Source organism: Garra rufa, chromosome 12 (genome assembly GCF_049309525.1).
Source record: "Garra rufa chromosome 12, GarRuf1.0, whole genome shotgun sequence".
Taxonomy (NCBI): Eukaryota; Metazoa; Chordata; class Actinopteri; order Cypriniformes; family Cyprinidae; genus Garra; species Garra rufa.
Genome location: NC_133372.1, coordinates 26194609 through 26213914, shown reverse-complemented (window position 1 = coordinate 26213914; position 19306 = coordinate 26194609). Strand labels below are relative to the sequence as shown.

The window sequence follows — 19306 nt, the reverse complement described above, 5'->3', positions numbered from 1 at the left end:
ATTAATACTGTGACCTAAAATTAGATTATAAATGTCAGTATTAAAAGTTTTAGTATAAACAATTTGTGTTGCTCAGTCTTGGTATTTAATTGAAAGATTGTAATTTAATTACAGGAAAACCTCACCCCACTCCCCTTGAGTTTTTTCATTTCTTTATATTATTAATTGACTGCAAATTTGACACTCGTGTTTCCAGGACTCCATGGGAGGCTCCCCTAATGATATCCGAATTTCTGACATGAGGCCGACTTTGGTAGAGCCACCAATGTACAAACCAAAGGTTGTGCTACTGGGCAAGGAAAAAAAAGGTTAGTACGAAGCCTGAAGATGGTAAAGTCAGCATGAAATCTATTTTTTAAATGCATGTTGTTTAATTAATAGATAAAATCAAGTCCTTGCCCTACTTTTTTTGTTTCACTCGGATGTACGTCAATACTTCTAGCTTTTTCCATTTCATCACGGCATTAAACTCAATGAATTTTCTAGGTTTAGAGTGTTTACTGACATTGTTCATCTGAAGAAATCCCTTAATTCTCTTTTGATGTTTATTAATAAAGTTAAAATCCTTCTGAGAATGCTGTTCTGTTGTAAAAAATCATTATGTAATTGCACTGGGGAGCACTGGGAATTACAGTTGTTGTGAGAAGCATAATAATTGGGGTTTATTTTAGACAAAAATAGTCATTTTTCAAACTATTTTACCTTGTATAACTTCTTACCTATTACATTTCAGAGTCCACAGATGAGTCTGAGCCAGACAAAATGCATTGTTTGAACAACAGCGGATCATCTGCCACTTATTCAGACTACTCACCCTCCCAGGGTTCATCTGGCTCCTCCAACCCACCTGGAAATGTCAGTAATCTGCAAACATCTGGGAAAGAGGGGCAGACTCACTGGACCAACAGGTTGGCACGAATTTAATCACTGCCACTATTCATTTATATGAACTAATAGACCATCTGTGCACTCATATGACATGACAGTTGATCAAACAGTTTAGATGTCCAGCTCACTGACTTTTGGGTGGCCCAAAACTGATGTTGTGTCACTGTAATAGTCTTGCAATAACCATCTCAGCCAAAATCCAAATTTAAATGTAACCTATGAATTGCGTATTGTTTTTTATTAATTGGCTTAATAGCATTTATTATATGGTGTTTTGTGATATTGGTTGCAAATCTATAGCTTTGTCTTTTTATTAGATTGAAGGTTTTAATTTTAAATTTCGTAATTCTTTCCTGTTCAATTAACAAGATCAGATGAGTGAGCTTTATCTGGTCATTTGTTTCTTTTAACTCTCTTGAGTCTGTGGGTATTTTTGGGTGTTATTGCTCACATCACAATCACAAGTCACGCACAGCAGTATGAGTCCTGCTGTCATCTTCAATAAAGAGCAGCTAAAAATTCATCTCTGTTGCTCAGAGTTAAAGTTTTATTATATTAGTACTGCCAAAACGCCTCAAATTATCACTCCTTCCACTGCTTTTTGAGAGATTTATGTTTTGATAACCTTGCAGAAGTATTACATGGGCAGAATTATATAAACATTGAAAATTTGACGAGGATGGCAGTCAAGCACAGCGATATTTCTCTTGCGTTTTTCAATTTAAAGATAAATTAAACTATATTAAGAGAGTTATAGCCCCAGTTAAATTTCATTTTCAACATTTCATCTCCAACATTACAAATAAAAGATTTTGTCAGCATCAGCTAAAATAAAGCATAATACATAGAGCAAAGAGGTTCTGTCTGGGTAGTGATAGACTAATAAATTTTGGCTGTACTCAAATGTTGCAGATTCAGTCCCAAGAAGGAACAAGAACTAGACAGATACTAAAGGGGCTTTGGCACTGGAGGAGCCTTTTTATAGTTCCTAGAACTACTGTCGGAAGTTTCTGCTTTTTGGCGTGTTCACACCGCAAGAACTAGGAATGTATTTAGTTCTGGGAACTAAATTAGCTCTTACTTAAGTGTAGCGTGCAAAAAGGTGCAAATGTCCAGTAAATTTCTGAAACATTCCAGAAATTTTGGCAACTTTCCAGGATTTGGGGGAATTTTCCAGGGATTTTTGAAATTGATTCTATAGGAACTATTTTATAGGAACTACCAGTGACGCAAATGTACGTTGATTGGCCAAACACTTACAAAACACCTTGCATTTTTAAAAAGCTGTGTAAAAATATTTACTCCATGAACATGGAAAACAGTGATAATGGCATTTAACTACCTGTTGTTTGCAGCACTGTGTTCTTTTCTCAGCTTTGATGATATGTTTGTAACACTGCAAGTCATCACAGGAGATTTAGAAAGATTTTCATGCTCTTTCAGTCACGTAAATTGTACGTTTACATTCCGTCTCTGTTGTCACGAAACTCACGACACAAAATTAAAAACATCATAGAATCATAGAAGTGATGGTATTCAAGTCATTGCATTTATGAATTGTATTTAATGTTTTTAGAAACAATTCATATGTGAACCAGGACCACAAAACCATGATTTTTTATTTTATTTTTTTTTATTAGATTTATCCATCATCTGAAAGCTGAATAAATAAGCTTTCCATTGATGTATGGTTTGTTAGGATAGGATCTAATAGTATCTTTTTTTTTTTTTTTGCAGAAAAATTGATAATTTTGACTGATACAATGTATTGTTGGCTATTGCTACAAATATACCTGTGCTATTTGGTTTGGTTTTGTGGTCCAGGTTCACATATATTCAGGCAAAAAATGAGCGACATGTCATTGACCCTATGTCTGAGTTAAAATTTAATGATATTGAATATGTTTGTCATATCATTCACACATTTCTTCTCTGCCCACTGATAAAATCTCAAATGCATTTGTCTGAATACTTCAACAGGCTGGCTCAGTCTTTTCCAAAGCCCATTGAAAGCAAGCCCCTTCTGAGCCAAAGGGAAACACCTCCTTCCAGCACGCTACAGCAACGAGGTGAGAGGCGGCCACTGAGCGACACCTTCGACAGCTGGAATAACGCCCCCCACTACGATAACACAGGTTTTGTCGCAGAGGAGACGCCTCTTGACACTCCGAGCAGCAGCGCTGGAAACCCCATGCTAGGCTCAAAGCCCCGGAGTGCCTCAATGGCACATGGCCGGCGGCCTCTCATGAGACAAGAGCGCATCGTGGGAGTTCCTCTAGAGCTCGACCAGACGCAACACACTTTCCACACTGTTCGCACCACCCCTGATACTGAAGTGCCTCCTCCCTCTAACCCCTGGCAGAACTGGACGAGGACTCCCAGTCCCTTCGAGGACAGGACAGCTTTCCCTTCCAAGTTGGAAATCACCCCAGGCAACAGCCCCAATCCTGATCGTAAGGATTTCGAACAGGAGATGGGAGAACTACCCAGCACTTTTCCCTCGTCTGGAGCCTGGGGGTTTCTGGACTCTACGGACTCAGGGACGGGACGAGGTCATCCCAACATTTCTGCGCATGTCCAGGGTGTAAAAGAACCGAACAAATTAGGCACTCTGGTTGTTAGCAAGAGCTCTGAGAGACTTTCGCCAATGATGAAGGAGGTAAAAGCGAAATTTAAGAAATCTCAGAGCATAGATGAAATCGATACCGGTTCGTACAAGGTTTACAGCATCCCCATGGACAGCTACAGTTCTAGCATAGAAAACCAGGGAAGTGTTGATAGAGCAGACCTCCCTGTACCTCTAGAACAGAGCATGTCCAGGAGCCAATCGGCTCCAATGCTGGACGACGATCTGGATGGCTATGGTTCGAAAATGTCTCAGCAACAGAAGCCTGCTATCCCAAAGAAAGTTTACCATTTTGACCAAAGCTTCAACCCACAAGGAGCCATGGATCTTATGAAGGCGGAGAGGAGAGTTCCTCCACCATTCCCCAATGCCCCTGAATATGTAAACCAACCTGGGAAGACGTTGCCAAAGGAACTTGTGAGCCCGAGAGGCTACCGAGGCTATACACCAATGGAACAGATGTTTTCGTTTGCTCAGACTGCGGTCACCGACGATGCCCTCAATCCCCAGCTCACGGTCCATCCTCAGCGTTCCAGACCGGGCTTCTTGAGGCGCGCTGACTCCCTGGTAAGTTCGACAGAGATGGCGCTGTTCCGCAGAGTAGCTGAAAACCAAGAGCTGCAAATGCAAGAGCACTACAACAGGGCTCAACAGAGCATGCTGGAACAACAGAACAGCTTGTCTACCATGAGTGACGCCCAGTTCCACAAGAGGAATGGTAGGTATGATGAAGATTACTCGTCTTATCAAGAACCCAAGAAGCCCATCATGGGTTACCCAACCAAGAGTCTGACACAACGTCGCCCCCTGTCTGCACGGAGCTACAGCACAGAGACATACGGGGCATCTCAGGCAAGGCCAGTGTCTGCCCGACCCACCATGGCTGCACTGCTGGAGAAATTGCCATCAGATTACAATCTTAGTACATGCACTGAGAAGAGCCCTGAAGCTGACATGAAGATGAGACCTGTCTCTCAAAAACAAGAGCTGGACCCGACCTCCAAAATGCCAGTAGATTGGAGACAGCAGCTTCTTAGACACATAGAAGCAAAGAGGCTAGACCGGGTGAGTAAGCAAGATTTGCTTTTTGTTCTTTCTACGTAAGTGTTTGTTAGATTGGGCTTTATACAACCTCTCAGTATTTTCAAGAAATAAATTAAACCAATCTGGTTCTTTTATTCTGTCCTTGTGAAGTTTTGCTAATAATGGCTGAAATCTCAATAACCAATGTTCTCAGCACATTTTGTACAGTATTATGTACTAATATGATTTTATTATAACAGGGTATATTTTCTGTTTTATTCAGTGACTACGTTTTTCAATCTTTTAAATAATTTGTTTGGCGTACACAAAGCTTAAATGAAGGCTTTTTAGTGAATAGACACATAAACTGGGGTGAATCTCATGTGAACTATTAAGAAACGTCTGGGACATATTTCACCCCAAAATCAAAAGAAAAGAAAATTACATTCTGCCTTAAGAAAATGAAGCTTTTTCTTGGGACCATTAAGTTTTTTTATTATATTTTTTCAGAAAGCATTATAGTGGAGAGTAAAAGATAAAAAAAATTAAATGATTTAAAGATTTAAAATTTTAATAAATAAAAATGACTAAATGATTAAATATTATTTTATTATTATTTTCACATAACTAAAGTTTTTTTTTTCTTAGTGGCATTTGAGTGCCACGTAAGAAAAATATCTAAGGTTACGAGATTAAAGTCGCAATATTTTGAGAATAAAGTCGAAATTATGTGAGTAAAGTTGAAATATTACAAGAATAAAGTTGAAGTTATAAGAATAAAGTTGAAATATAAGAATTAAATTGTAGAAATTAATATTATAATATTTTGAGAGTATAGCCTGCGTATGCAAATGGCCCGGATTGAGAGCCCCGGGAGAAGCCAGGCCACCGGAATTTATTTGAATATATGTGGGCTTATTAGAAGAAATCATACCATGTGTTATACGCAGGACATTATTGCTTGGACATGATATTTCACGTCTTCAACTGCATTCATTAGGCCTATTTGTAGTGCGCCAGCCACCCAATAATAGCAATAAGCTTTTTCATTTTGGTACTTTTAATATAATACAAAGTCACTTTGAGAATCTCAGTTCTATAGAAATTTATAGAAATAAACAATGTGCTTCAAGGCATGACAGTTTAATTAGATTTTATTCTCGTAATTTTGACTTTATTCTTGTCATTTCAATTTTATTCTCACAATTTTCACTTTATTCTCTTAATATTTTTGACGATATTGTCATAATATTTTGACTTTATTCTTGTGATTTCTACTTTATTCTCGTAATTTCAATTTTATTCTCACAATTTTAACTTTATTCTCATGATATTTTGACTTTATTGTTGTAATTTCGACTTCATTCTCGTAATTTCAACTCTATTCTCACAATTTTGACTTTGTTGTAATTTTGACTTTATACTCACAATTTAGAATTTATTCTCGCAATGTTACGATTTTAATCTCATAATCTTTTTAAATATCGCAATTTTTACTTTATTCTTGTAATATTTTGACTTTGTTGTGATTTTTATATTCTAATGATTTCTACTTTATTCTCATAATTTAAATTTTATTCTCACAATTTCGACTTTATTCTCATAATATTTTGACATTATTGTTGTAATTTTTCGACTTTATACTTGTAATTTCAACTTTATTCTCACAATTTTGACATTATTCTCATAATATTTTGACTTTAGTTTTGTAATTTCGACTTTATTCTTATAATATTTCAACTTTATTCTCGTAATTTCGAATTTATTTTTGTAATTTTGACTTTATTCTCGTAATCTCAACGTTATTCTCGTAATATTTTGACTTTGTTGTAATTTTGACTTTATTCTTGTAATTCCGACATTATTCTCGCAATTTTGACTTTATTCTCGTAATATTCTGACTAGGGCTGGGCCAATAAACGATATCATATCGAATCGCGATAAAATTTATGTTAATAACGATGATAAGCTCTAGACATTTTTTCCTCGATATGGATTAATCTAAGAGCCAATCACACAGCAGAAATATGCGACAGCGGCCAATCAGCGTGCAGCGTGCGTGTGCACGTCAAAGTACAAAGTTCATTTCCTACAGCACTTTGCCAAGCAACCCTACACCAGGACGACAAAAAAAGAGAGAGTGGAAGCAGCGACGAAAGAGAAACTAACCTCGAGTTATTATCCAAAGATGTTGAAGTTGTCGACAAAAAAAAGGTAACACGAATTCCGTAAGTGGTTTGAATATCTGAAAAGTGACTCTCAGCTCAGCTGAGAGTTTGGCGCGATTGTTAAAACTGAAACCGAAAGCAAAAAACGCACGCGCATTCAAAAGCAATTTTAATCCCCTTTGTTTAGAGAGTGACTCCGCAATGCGCGCAAATTAGGCTACATGACATATCTAGGCTGTTATCAGAATGTAGACTATAATAGGTTGTGTATGTCTATAGCTCTGTATCATGCTTGAAATATTCCGTCTCTATTTGCACTTTGAATAATGAGAGAGTAGCCTACTTTGATTATGGCTGAATTGTCTGCACTTAATACGATTAAGAAAGAGCTGTGTCGTAATTTTTTGATATTTATACTGTAGATTGTTTCAAAATGCAGTGGTTGCCTCTAATTTAAATAGCTCAACCTATAATAGAGAAAATAAACAATTGTGTTTATAATAATAAATAATAAATAAATAAATAAATGTGTTACAAATTATGTTTTTACAATAATTTTATGTTTACATTTTGTACATTTACTCTCATTTACCATACTCTGTCACAACTTTTATTTATTTTTTTCATTTATTTTATTATTATTATTAATTTATTTTAAGTTAAGGCCAAATCTGTAATCTGCTTTTGTTAATAAACTATACTTAAAAATGTAATTTAATGAATCCTTTAATTTTTGTGGCTTTAGTCATTGTTGGGATACTATTTTAAAGCTGGCAACATTAACAGCTTATATCGAAATATATATCGTCATCGTTCCATATGGGAAAAAATTATCGAGATTACATTTTTGCCATATCGCCCAGCCCTAATTCTGACTTTAATCTCGTAATCTTTTTAAATTTGGCATTAAAACGCTGTTGTATTTTTCACATTAAAATTTTACATTAAAGTGATTTTTTCTCACATTTATGGTAATGATAATTATAAAGAACATTGTATTGACCTGAACATAATTGTCATAACGCCAAAAATCCTTTCAGCAAAATATAATTTATTTTTTCTTTGTAATTGAGGTGGAATATGACCCTGACATTTCTTTCCTGAGATTCACCCTGTAATTGGTGGTGAGCCTTTGTTTCTGTGTAAGTGGAATACAGTACTACAGCATACTTCATTGTTCACGTAATTTAGTTCTACACTGCTTCTATTAATATTCTATAAATGTAACCGCTGTGTATCACTAATGTGTCACGTGGGCAGTAATGACGTATTGTTGTTGTTCTGTTTGTCAAGCTTACTCACTCTGTTACAGCAATGTGCAGTCCAGTGTATCCCCAGCCACAGCCTTTTGACCTTTTTGTGTGGTACACCCATTCACTCATGTCATATGGTTGTTTCCCTCCAATCAGAGCGCTGTCCTTAAGCACAACACAGTAAACTTCGGCATGCTGTACTCTGGAGGCTATGCTGCACCGCATGCCAGCAGAAGCATGACAATAAACTTTTACAATAACACAAAGCATGAAAACCAAACAACTCAGTGGCTACCTCTACCAAATGTGAGTATGAAGCAACTTCAGCCCCAGTTTCAGCATGAAGAAGTTAAACGTACATGAACATAGCATCTCCTATGAAGACTTTCCTTTTCGATCTCTCTTTTGAGCGGCTTCTGCTTTGACTTCTAAAACAGTGGTAAAATAATAATATCGGCACACTATAATAAGGCAGACCATCTAACACATTTCACAGTTTAACACTAATCTAACACCTCACCTGTTCTGAGTTCCAGGCTAGACACTGTCTCTCACTGTGATGTTAAACATATATAGGTGTTTTCTGTTGCATGTGCTCAGTCTTTGTGTTTGGTCTATGCACTACAGTCTTCCTCTGTCTTTAACTCACAGAACAAAGCAATCTGTGACCAACAGCAGAGATGCATTTATAAAAGGCCTTCTTGATCTTTATAAAATACAACCAAGTGTCAAATTTAATCAATAATACTACTAATCATAATACTAAATATTAACAGTGCTGTAGTATATATGTGCACACAGATAACAAACCTCCATTTACTTTTTCACCAATAGGTGAATAATGTAAGTAAATAGAGAATAGTGAACTGTACAAATCAGCCAAGTTCAACCAGGTGCTGAATTAGCTTTGTACAGAACCATGAGCATTTGTAGTTTCTTTTTGTAAATTAGTTTCATTATAGCTTTTAGGTGTTTTTTTATTCATCTCTCACTATTTATTTGATGCAGTTAACTGACATAAATATATAAACAGATTTTGTGTAGAAATGTTATAAGAGCATTTTCTTTATAAAAAATGATCACATAATGGAAATAGATGTATATGCAAATTTACAGTGTAGTTAAGCATTCTTTTTGCATTTTAAAGAGTCTAAGTCTCTAAATGATAGTGGTTGTGTAAGTGGGTTGTGCTTATTGCATGAAGTTAGTTGAACAAACTCACAGTAGGTTTAGAGCTGACAAAAGCAAAAAAGATTCAGGTTCAGTGGGCTCAAAATGCATGCTATAAACATTCTCTGTCAACCCAGAGTGTATTATATTATCAACTCTGGAGTGGTAAGTTAGAGAGATTGCTATAAAAAAAAAATTTAAATTCAAGTGCAGAAAAAAAGCTGCCATGAAAATTTGAGAAGACAGTTGGAAGGAGATATTTGAATATACCAATGGAAGTGAATCAAATTGAATTTAGTCCACAAAAAGATTAAAAGAAAACACACAAGAGTAATCATTAAATCTTTATTTATTCTAACATTTTGACTTATATTAATTTATATTAAATTTTATATAATATAAATACTATATAATTTATATAAATGAATGGTAATAAATAATTAGCTGTGTAGTGTTACCATTGCAATGAACAATGCAAAAAGCCAGTTCACCCTTTTGAGCCCTGAACAAAAACTTAGTTTGCTCAAAGTAAACTCAAACTTAAATGGTATAGTCACTGAAACCAGATTTGTGCAACAGGTCGCAAAATTGAGAATTTTTACCATGCAATGTGCTTTTAGCTGGAGCACTGTTTTGAGTTCTGACAGCACTATATTCTTTCAGACACCTTCACAACAGAGCAATATTTTAGATAATGGACAAGAGGTGGTTTCCCCAAGTAGCCAGTGGGCCCCGTATTCACTGGGACGAAGAGACGTGCCACCAGAGAACATGAATGTCATCAAAAAGGTACTGATTATGATTATGAGTTTGAAAGAGTATTTTTTTTATTCTATTTTTTTCAATACAGGATGTTTTGGTCAACAGATTAGTGTTAAAAATACTGCTTTACTATTTTACTTTTATGTTTTAATATACTTTTTTTATTTGGTCATTAAGTTTACTTAAGACCACGTCATTCATTTTATTTCAGTGAATCGATTCATAACTTATCCTTTGATTGACTTCAAAATTATGATTGAAGTGTAAGTTTGGTGTTATTCATATGATAAATTGTTGTAGTAAAATATCTAGATATGTACATTTTCTGAAGAAAATGTGAGAGGTGCTTGCCATGGCAAAACTCAGCACTGTGCAATTACTATGTTCTTTTTGAATCATATTTTAACAATTATGTAGGAAACAGTAAAACAACAAAAAAATCCAGAAAAATGCATTTCAAAAAAGTTATAAATTGATTTGTATTTTAATGACAGAAATATGTATTTGATCCCCTACCAGTCAGCAAGATTTCTGGCTATAAAGGGTCTTTTATAGCTCTGGGCTGATTCCTCACCGTTCTCATAATCATTGCATTGAGTATAAAAGACATCTGTCCACATTAGCAATCAATCGATCAGATTCCAAACTCTCCACCATGGCCAAGACCAAAGAGCTGTCTAAGGATGTCAGGGACAAGAATGTAGACCTACACAAGGCTAGAATGAACTACAAGACCATTGCCAAGCATCTTGGTGAGAAGGTGACAACAGTTGGTGTGATTATTTGCAAATGGAAGGAACACAAAATAACTCAATCTCCCTTGGTCTGGGGCTCCATGCAAGATCTCACCTTGTGGAGTTTCAATGATCATGAGAACGGTGAGGAATCAGCCCAGAGCTACACAGGAGGATCTTGTCAATGATCTCAAGGCATGTCAATGATCTGGGACCATAGTCACCAAGAAAACAATTGATAACACACTACGCCATTAAGGACTGAAATCCTGCTCAAGAAAGCACATGTACAGGCCCATCTGAAGTTTGTCAATGAAAATCTGAATGATTTAGAGGAGAACTGGGTGAAAGTTTTGTGGTCAGATGAGGCCAAAATCAAGCTCTTTGGCATCAACTCAACTCGCCGTGTTTGGAGGAGGAGGAATGCTGCCTATAACCCCAAGAACACCATCCCCACCGTCAAACATAGAGGTGGAAACATTATGCTTTGAGGGACAGGACAACTGCATTGTATCAAATGGGTGAGAACCTCCATCCCTTAGCCAGTGCATTGAAAATGGGTCGTGGATGGGTATTCCAGCATGACAGTGACCCAAAACACACGGCCAAGGCAACAAAGGAGTGGCTCAAGAAGAAGCACATTAAGGTCCTGGAGTGGCCTAGCCAGTCTCCAGACCTTAATCCCATAGTAAATCTGTGGAGGGAGCTGAAGGTTCGAGTTGCCAAACGTCAGCCTTGAAACCTTAATGACTTAGAGAGGATTTGCAAAGAGGAGTGGGACAAAATCCCTCCTAAGATGTGTACAAACCTGGTGCATGTTGCATGTTATGTAACCACGTATAGACCATTTCAAGGATGTAAACAATAACAAGCGCGTTGGAACGTTACTGCGCATGTCCGGTCCTGAAACATTTCCGGTAGCACTATTTCTCCGATCTGTCAATACGAACACATTCTTTTAAAATCTAGCGAAAAAGCTAGTTAAGGTAAAAAAGCTGCTCATTAACTAATCGATGCTGCGTGCGTGTACACGGGAGATTGCTAAAAGCATATCACATGAACGGAAATATTGTGAACATTTATTCGTACAATGGATGTCATCAGTCTGAAGCAAGCAGTGCAACTTACTTCATGTTTTGTTCCCAAGATATCCGGAGGTTGTTCGTGATTAATTTACTTGCATTGCGTGGTCAGTCTGTATTTCTGTTTAAATATTTGTTTTCATTAGTACACTACTTTTCACAATACATATCGTTCCAAACAACGCTAAATGTATGCTATTAAACTAACCGCTCGATGCTATTATTACGTGTTGAATTCGTTTCAACATGTGTTCAACGTTAGTTTGGTCAAGTTTGTTGCTGTGGAACAGTGCAAGTGGAGGGTATGAATGCTCCGAGTCATCATGTGATCACAAATAAACAAGATCGTCGCAATTCAATGCTGGCTAACGTGTTTTACATAAACCCGTATATCTGCAGATTAATAAATGCACACACAAACACACATAAAGCATTCATATATGTTTTTATGCACGTATTTACTGTTCACGCCCACACAAATTTTATATATATATATTCATGTGAAAATGAATACTGTAATGTAAAGGCTGATGCTAATTCAGCTTTGCACAACATATTTTTATAATATAAATCATTTAAATAATTAATCATGTTAATAAACATAAAATACTTATTTCAAAAACATAAAAAAAACTACTTTGTCCAAACTTTTGACCAGTACTGTATATAAACAAAAAGCATTCTCTCACTTTCAACTGTTTTTATTTCCAGCACATGTATTGATATTTAAATATTTGTATGAACATAAAATGCTTCAACAAATGAAACAACAACAACTGAAACAACATTTGAACTGAAATGGAGTACAAAGGGGGAACAAATATCAAAAGCAGCAGTCTGTATCTGGCCTGGTCATCAGTCGCTTTAAGTACTACACTAAATTACTGAATACTACACTCAAGTTCTCAATCACATCTGGGTGTTGATATGGTCAGATGTGGTTTGTCACTGCAGGATGATCAGATGTCCTTGGGTGTCTACAGATGATGGCTCTCCTTCCACTGCCTTCTCAGATTTGGCGACCCTTCTGTATTTCTGCAACTGTTTACATCAGTTTAGAATACTTTCTAGAAAACAAAACAAAGGATATTAGCCATCATTATGAAAATGTATATAACATTTAACCAATTCTATGGGAATTACAGGGAGCTAACAAATTTCAGTATTACACTGTATTGTCAGATTTAGTGACCCTGCTGCATATTTACAACTGCTTACATCAAAATGCTTCATAGACTAAGAAACAAATGATATTAGAAATCACCTGTATAAATTTTGTTTACATTATATAAGGATAAAAGTAGAAAAACAATCATTTAATATAATGCACAATATAAAAAAATAATAATGCTATTATTGCTTAATACGTCAGTACATCTTGGAATTAACATTACCAAAGCTTATGTGATGGAAAATAATATTTACCATAAACATTACGTTTTGTAAACTACTGCCGTTAACTGTTACACAATACAACATTCACGTACTTTCATGTTACTCACTGCATTTGTCAACTGACAAAATAACTAGACGACTAATATGAATTTAACCCACATAACACTTAGCAATAAAACAGAAATAAAAAACTTGCCTTTTTTCATTAACGTTACACACGAAAGCTAGATGCATATGTAAACAATGACAAAATGCTACTTTAAATTATGCAGCATCATACTTAAAGAGTTAACGTAAAGATGTACAAATAAACCGATTAATTAAAAACGATATTTACTTGCCTGAATCGAAATGTGCGCTGTATATCCTAGAGTTGCTTCTTGTTATCCAGCCTTCTCCTTCACTGCCGCAACACGGGTACGTTTCGCGGAAATCTACCGTTAAACACGTCTCAGAATGTTAGTACCGCCCCAGAGGGAGCACACAACCACCGAACAACAAGGATCTAATTTTAATTTAGACATTTAAGCAGGATGTTTGTATATATATGACCGCAATCCCACTGTTCATAAAGCGCTTCTCGCCATTGTTTTAAATGCGCTGGATCACTAACCGGAAACGTCCTGGGACCAACGACGTCACTTCCTTAAGCCGCCGAATAGCGCTTGAAATGGTCTATATAGCCAGATCACAATAGAAGTCATTTAAGGTTACCTTTCCTATAGAACAGGTCTATACATTGTTCTTTTATTAAACAAACTAAATTGCCTTATTTATCTTATTTACACAAAGGCATATAATTTCTGTCTCTACATGGTCGCGCGTTTACAGTGTCTCCTCCGTGAAAACACGGAATAGATAGCGGACTCCATTCATAAAAACGGAATTTACTATAGCGCGAAATGCCAAGGAAATCATTGATTTTTGGATGAATAAATCAAAAGTTGGTCTGTCACTTAATTCAGATCGCGATATGGACGAGTGTCTGTGAAAACTGAAATGCAAAAAGACCGTTCTCTTACGAGAGGTCTCTCGTACTGCGTAAGCGTTAAGCTTACGCTTGGGGAAAATCCTTTCCGCGAGAGATATTGAAGCCAAAAAATTATCCTTAATTTTGTATTAATGTAAAACGCGTTGCCGCAGTGAGCAGACATAGGCGAGGCGTCTTGCTTGCCTATTGGCTGCTCTGCAGCAACTGCAGCACCTATCGGGCGAGGCTTGGCGCGAAACCAGCTCCAATGAGAGCCTTTCGCGCCTAATACGTCATCTCCCGCCGAAAGTGGCGTGATCCAAGCCTATAAATATCGCTCGAAGGTAGCTACACTCTGATTTTTTCATCCTTCACGCGACGCCTTCGCATCGCTGGAGCTGGAGAAGAAGCCGCCGTCGACTGGAAGTACATCAGCGGGACGAGTCTGAAGCTGCTGGCTACGCCGCCTTCCTGCCTTCCTGCTGCGCTTTCCGGCGACTATATCCTTTACAAGCTATTTACTCTAAAAGAGCAGCGTCTTTTTAAAGATGCCATCCTGCGACTCGTGCGGAGTCGCACTCAGTGACGGGGACCGCCACGCCGTGTGCGTTTCCTGCCTGGGGGAGGAGCATGCTGCGATAGCGCTCGCCGAGGGAGGTTGCCCTCATTGCGAGCCAATGGCCATGGCGACTCTGAGGACTCGCTTCGCCTTCTTCTCGCAGCCTGTTCCTATGCCTGCTGCGGCGCCGCGCCGTAAAAAGCGCCGTGCCCAGCGACTTCCGGAATCATCCTCCAGCCGTCAAAGCTCGCCGGTGCGCCTGCTAGCTTCACCTACACTCACCGTCTCAGTGCCGGATTTGGTGCAGCCGCTGTCAGCCGCTGCGCCCGCCGACGTCGCTGTCGAGGAGAGTGGGATGGAGGAGGAGGAGGACTCTTGCTCGCTGGCAGCGTCAGGCAGCGAGGAATGGGCGAGCTCTGCGGACATCGCCCCCACTGCCCGCGCTCCACCCACAGCGAGAGCCTCTATTGAGTCAGAGCTCATGAGGATTCTAACCCAAGCCACGGCGAGCCTGGGCCTGGAGTGGTCCTCACCCGAGCAGCCTGCTCACAACCGGCTGGATGGCCGGTTCCTGCCGAAAGGAGAACGGACGTCGCTGGCGAAACCGGCCCCTTTCCTTCCGGAGCTTCACCAGGAGCTCGCAAAGTCCTGGAGCGCCCCCTACTCAGCGAGAGTGCGCCCATCCTCCTCCCCGGCGTTCTCTGTAGTGGACGGCGCCGAGAGCAGAGGTTACTTAGCGATACCTCCGGTGGAAGAAGCGATCGCGGCCCACTTATGCCCGCCCTCTGCTGGACGGCGGGCTAAGCCGGCGCTGCCGTCTAAGCGCACAGCCTTTCTTGATGCGCCGTTTTCCACGGCTGGTCTGTTCGGCACGTCTTTGAAGGACTTCACTGAGCGCTTTGCAGAAGTTCAGAAGACCTCTCAGGCGATGAAACACTTCCTGCCGAAGCGGTCTAGCTCTGCCGGTCGCCCAAAGCCGCCAGCGCAGAACTCTAGACCCCAGCCTCAGCCCGCTGCAGCTGTCTCACAACGCCGCCAGGAGCAGGGAGCGAGACCGCGTTCCCGCTCTGCAGGCCGCCGCCACGGAGCGCGCGCTCAGAGACCCAGGGTTGAGTTGAAACCCAACCCCCCGAAGCAGGCCTAGTACAGCTAGGAAAACGCCGGTGCGCGAGTCCCGCGGCTGCCAGACTCCCACCGAAAGTATTCGCTCGCTCAGCTCCAAGAAATGTGGCTGTTCCAGCATCATCCGCAGTCATCAGGCCGGCGCTGCAGCCCGCCTGTCTGCACTCAAAAGCCGTTCTCACGGCTACCCAAATAAATCCTCAAAAGAGTGTATTTTCTGGTGTCCCGGCCACAGCCGAAGGTGTTTTGTGTGTAGAACGCATGCCCACTGTACAGTGCCCATCACTACACATAAGCACATCCTGTCATACAAACCCCGCGCACATAAAGTCGACCAAAATCGACTGCGCTTCACAGGTGATATTTGTGCCCACCCAAAAGTGCCCACACATATCATATCAGACAGGTCTTACGGTTTCTGTAAAAACGAAACCGGACGACGCCCCGTCTACGCGGCTAAAAGCTGCATTGAGTGTGTTAAATGTGCCCGTTACTACGCAACCACATATACACACAAGCATAGCAGTCCCCGCGGTCAGCGTACCCCGAGCCTCACATGTCACAGCGGCCCCGTTATTAACAGATCGGAGCGCGCTCCGCACCCACCCCCTTGCTTTACATGCAAATGCATGGGAAAAGCTCCCGGGGGTTTCACAATGGGTGCTGGACATCATAAAAAGAGGCTATTCGCTCCAGTTTCGACGGCGCCCTCAATGTTACACGGCGCGCGTCGAGACCACTATACAGGCAGATGCAGCACACCTGCTACGAGCCGAAGTGACCACATTATTGAGCAAAGGAGTCATAGAACCCCTGTCTCAAGGTCAGAGCGAAAGAGGGCTATACAGCAAATACTTCCTGATACCGAAAAAAGACGGGGGAGTCAGGCCCATACTAGATCTAAGACAACTGAACAAAGCGCTGGTGAAGCGAAAGTTCAGAATGCTCACGACCAAGAAAATCCTCGCGCAAGTGTGCCGAGGAGACTGGTTTGTGTCAGTGGATCTGAAAGACGCGTATTTTCAAATACAGATAGCGTCGCGTCACAGGCGATTTTTGAGATTCGCCTTCGAGGGCCAAGCTTATCAGTACACAGTCCTACCATTCGGTTTGTCCCTAGCACCCCGTACGTTTACGAAGTGCATGGACGCAGCGCTCGCCCCGCTCAGACTGAAGGGAGTGCGAATACTGAATTATTTGGACGATTGGCTGATTTTAGCGCAATCTCGCTCAATGCTCAGGGAACACACGACCATGTTACTCGATCACCTCGAGAATTTGGGTTTGAAAGTAAACTGGGAGAAAAGCTCGCTGAACCCCAGCCAGAATATCTCCTTCCTGGGCATAGAACTGGATTCGCAGTCAATGACAGCGAAGCTAACGCAAGAGCGCGCGCTGAACATTCAGAGAGCAGTGAGCGCGCTCTGCTGCAGCGCGTCTGCCCCGCTCAAAACCTTTCAAAGAGTGTTAGGTCTTATGGCGTCAGCATCATCAGTTCTACAGTTAGGGATGCTTTGCATGCGCCCACTGCAGTTCTGGCTGAGAGCGCGAGTGCCACACCAAGCGTGGGCGTCCGGTCGACTCCGTCTCACGATCAATCAGAGATGCGTTACAGCCCTGATGCCGTGGAGAACAGCCGGCTGGTTCCAAACAGGTGTCACTCTAGAGAGACCCTCGAAAGTGAAAGTAGTGTCCACGGACGCGTCCACCTCGGGATGGGGAGCGCTCCTAGACGGCAGACCGTCGTTCGGCCAGTGGTCAGAACGCGAGAAATCGCTGCATATCAACTGCCTCGAAATGATGGCAGTAGAGAATGCGCTGACATATTTTCTTCCTTTATTGAAAGGAAGTCATGTATTAGTCCGCTCCGACAACATATCGGTAGTGGCTTACATAAATCGCCAGGGCGGTCTCAGGTCCAGAAAACTACATGCACTTGCAGAACGCCTTCTGTTATGGGCTCATCGCAACCTGCGCTCGCTGAGGGCAGCGCACGTGCGGGGGACCCTAAATGTAGGACCAGACAGACTGTCCAGGAACAATGTTCCGGCGGGCGAATGGTCGCTGCACCCTCAGACGGTGCAGCTATTATGGAAAACATTCGGCAGAGCGGAGATAGATCTATTTGCATCTCAGGACAACGCTCATTGTCTAGAATTCTTTTCCAAAGCCAAGGACGCGCTAGCACATGCGTGGCCCCGCCGTCCTCTTTATGCTTTTCCCCCAGTCTCTCTCCTACCTCAGGTGATAGAGAGGGTGAAGGAGGAAGGGTGTGCAATACTGCTAATAGCGCCGTTTTGGGGGAACCAGCCTTGGTTCCCAGCGCTGATGCAGATGACGAGCATCGCACCGTGGCCAATACCTGTGAGGAGAGACCTCCTCTCGCAGGCGGGCGGCGCGATTTGGCACCCTCACCCCGAGCTGTGGTCCCTTCATGTATGGGTCACCAGGGAATATATGATGAACTCCCCACAGGAGTGATATCAACGATCACACAGGCTAGGGCGCCATCTACTAGACGGCTCTATGCCTCGAAGTGGTCGATATTTGCGGACTGGTGCACAGCCCGCGGATCTTCACCCACAGACTGTGGAGTGACAGATGTACTTTCCTTCCTACAAGAGCTGCTGGACAAGGGCAGGTCCCCGTCCACGCTCAAAGTTTATGTGGCGGCCATAGCAGCGTTCTCGAGGACAACGCTAGGTCAGTCAATAGGGAGGAACGATTTAATCATACGCTTCCTTAGGGGAGCTAAGAGATTAAATCCACCCAGACCGCCTTCAGTCCCAACTTGGGACCTTTCTGTGGTGCTGGACGCTATGAAGGGCGGACCATTCGAACCACTACAGGCGGCTGAATTAAAATATCTGTCTCTTAAGGCTATATTCCTCCTAGCGCTCGCTTCAGTGAAGCGCGTAGGAGATTTGCATGCGCTCTCCGTGGGCGCGACATGCATGGAGTTTGGACCTAACGACTCTAAAGTTATACTCAAACCCAAGCATGGATATGTGCCAAAGTCTATTAACACACCGTTTAGAGCACAGGTCATCGCACTGTCTGCTCTGCCGGTTGGGGATGATGAGGCTGACGCGAGACTCTTATGTCCAGTTAGAGCGCTAAGAGTCTATGTGTCTCGCACGTCTGCTTTTAGACAGACAGAACAGCTGTTCGTCTCGTTTTACGGGCATTCTAAAGGAATGGCTGCGTCAAAACAGACTTTATCCAGATGGATAGTGGATGCTATTGCACTGGCGTACGAGTCCAAGGGCATGCGATGCCCGCTGGGTGTCAGAGCACATTCCACGAGGGGCGTGGCCTCGTCGTGGGCTTGGTCGAGTGGAATCAACTTGCAAGACATTTGTACGGCGGCAGGCTGGGCCTCTCCGTCTACATTCATAAGATTCTACAACTTGGAGGTTCCCGCCCTACAGGCCAAGTTGCTATCGGTCTAGATATTAACAGATATCTAGACCCATGTTCCAAGTTTATCCGGGTCGTTTACCTGCCCGGATATACCAGGAGCCAGTGTTTATAGGGTCCTAATCCCCTTATAT

The 19306-nt window shown here is 41.3% G+C and overlaps 1 protein-coding gene across 1 annotated transcript in view; it reads left to right on the top strand.

Moving 5' to 3' along the window:
* The window catches only part of LOC141347544 (leucine-rich repeat-containing protein 7-like), an 86540-nt gene extending 70766 nt beyond the window's left edge, over positions 1-15774 (top strand). The window contains exons 19-24 of the mRNA XM_073852545.1: positions 197-308; positions 734-908; positions 2869-4579; positions 8115-8264; positions 9792-9917; positions 14620-15774. Coding sequence (XP_073708646.1) covers positions 197-308; positions 734-908; positions 2869-4579; positions 8115-8264; positions 9792-9917; positions 14620-15774 — 3429 coding nt within the window. The remainder of the gene's footprint in view (positions 1-196; positions 309-733; positions 909-2868; positions 4580-8114; positions 8265-9791; positions 9918-14619) is intronic.
* The last annotated feature ends 3532 nt before the right edge of the window (positions 15775-19306 follow it).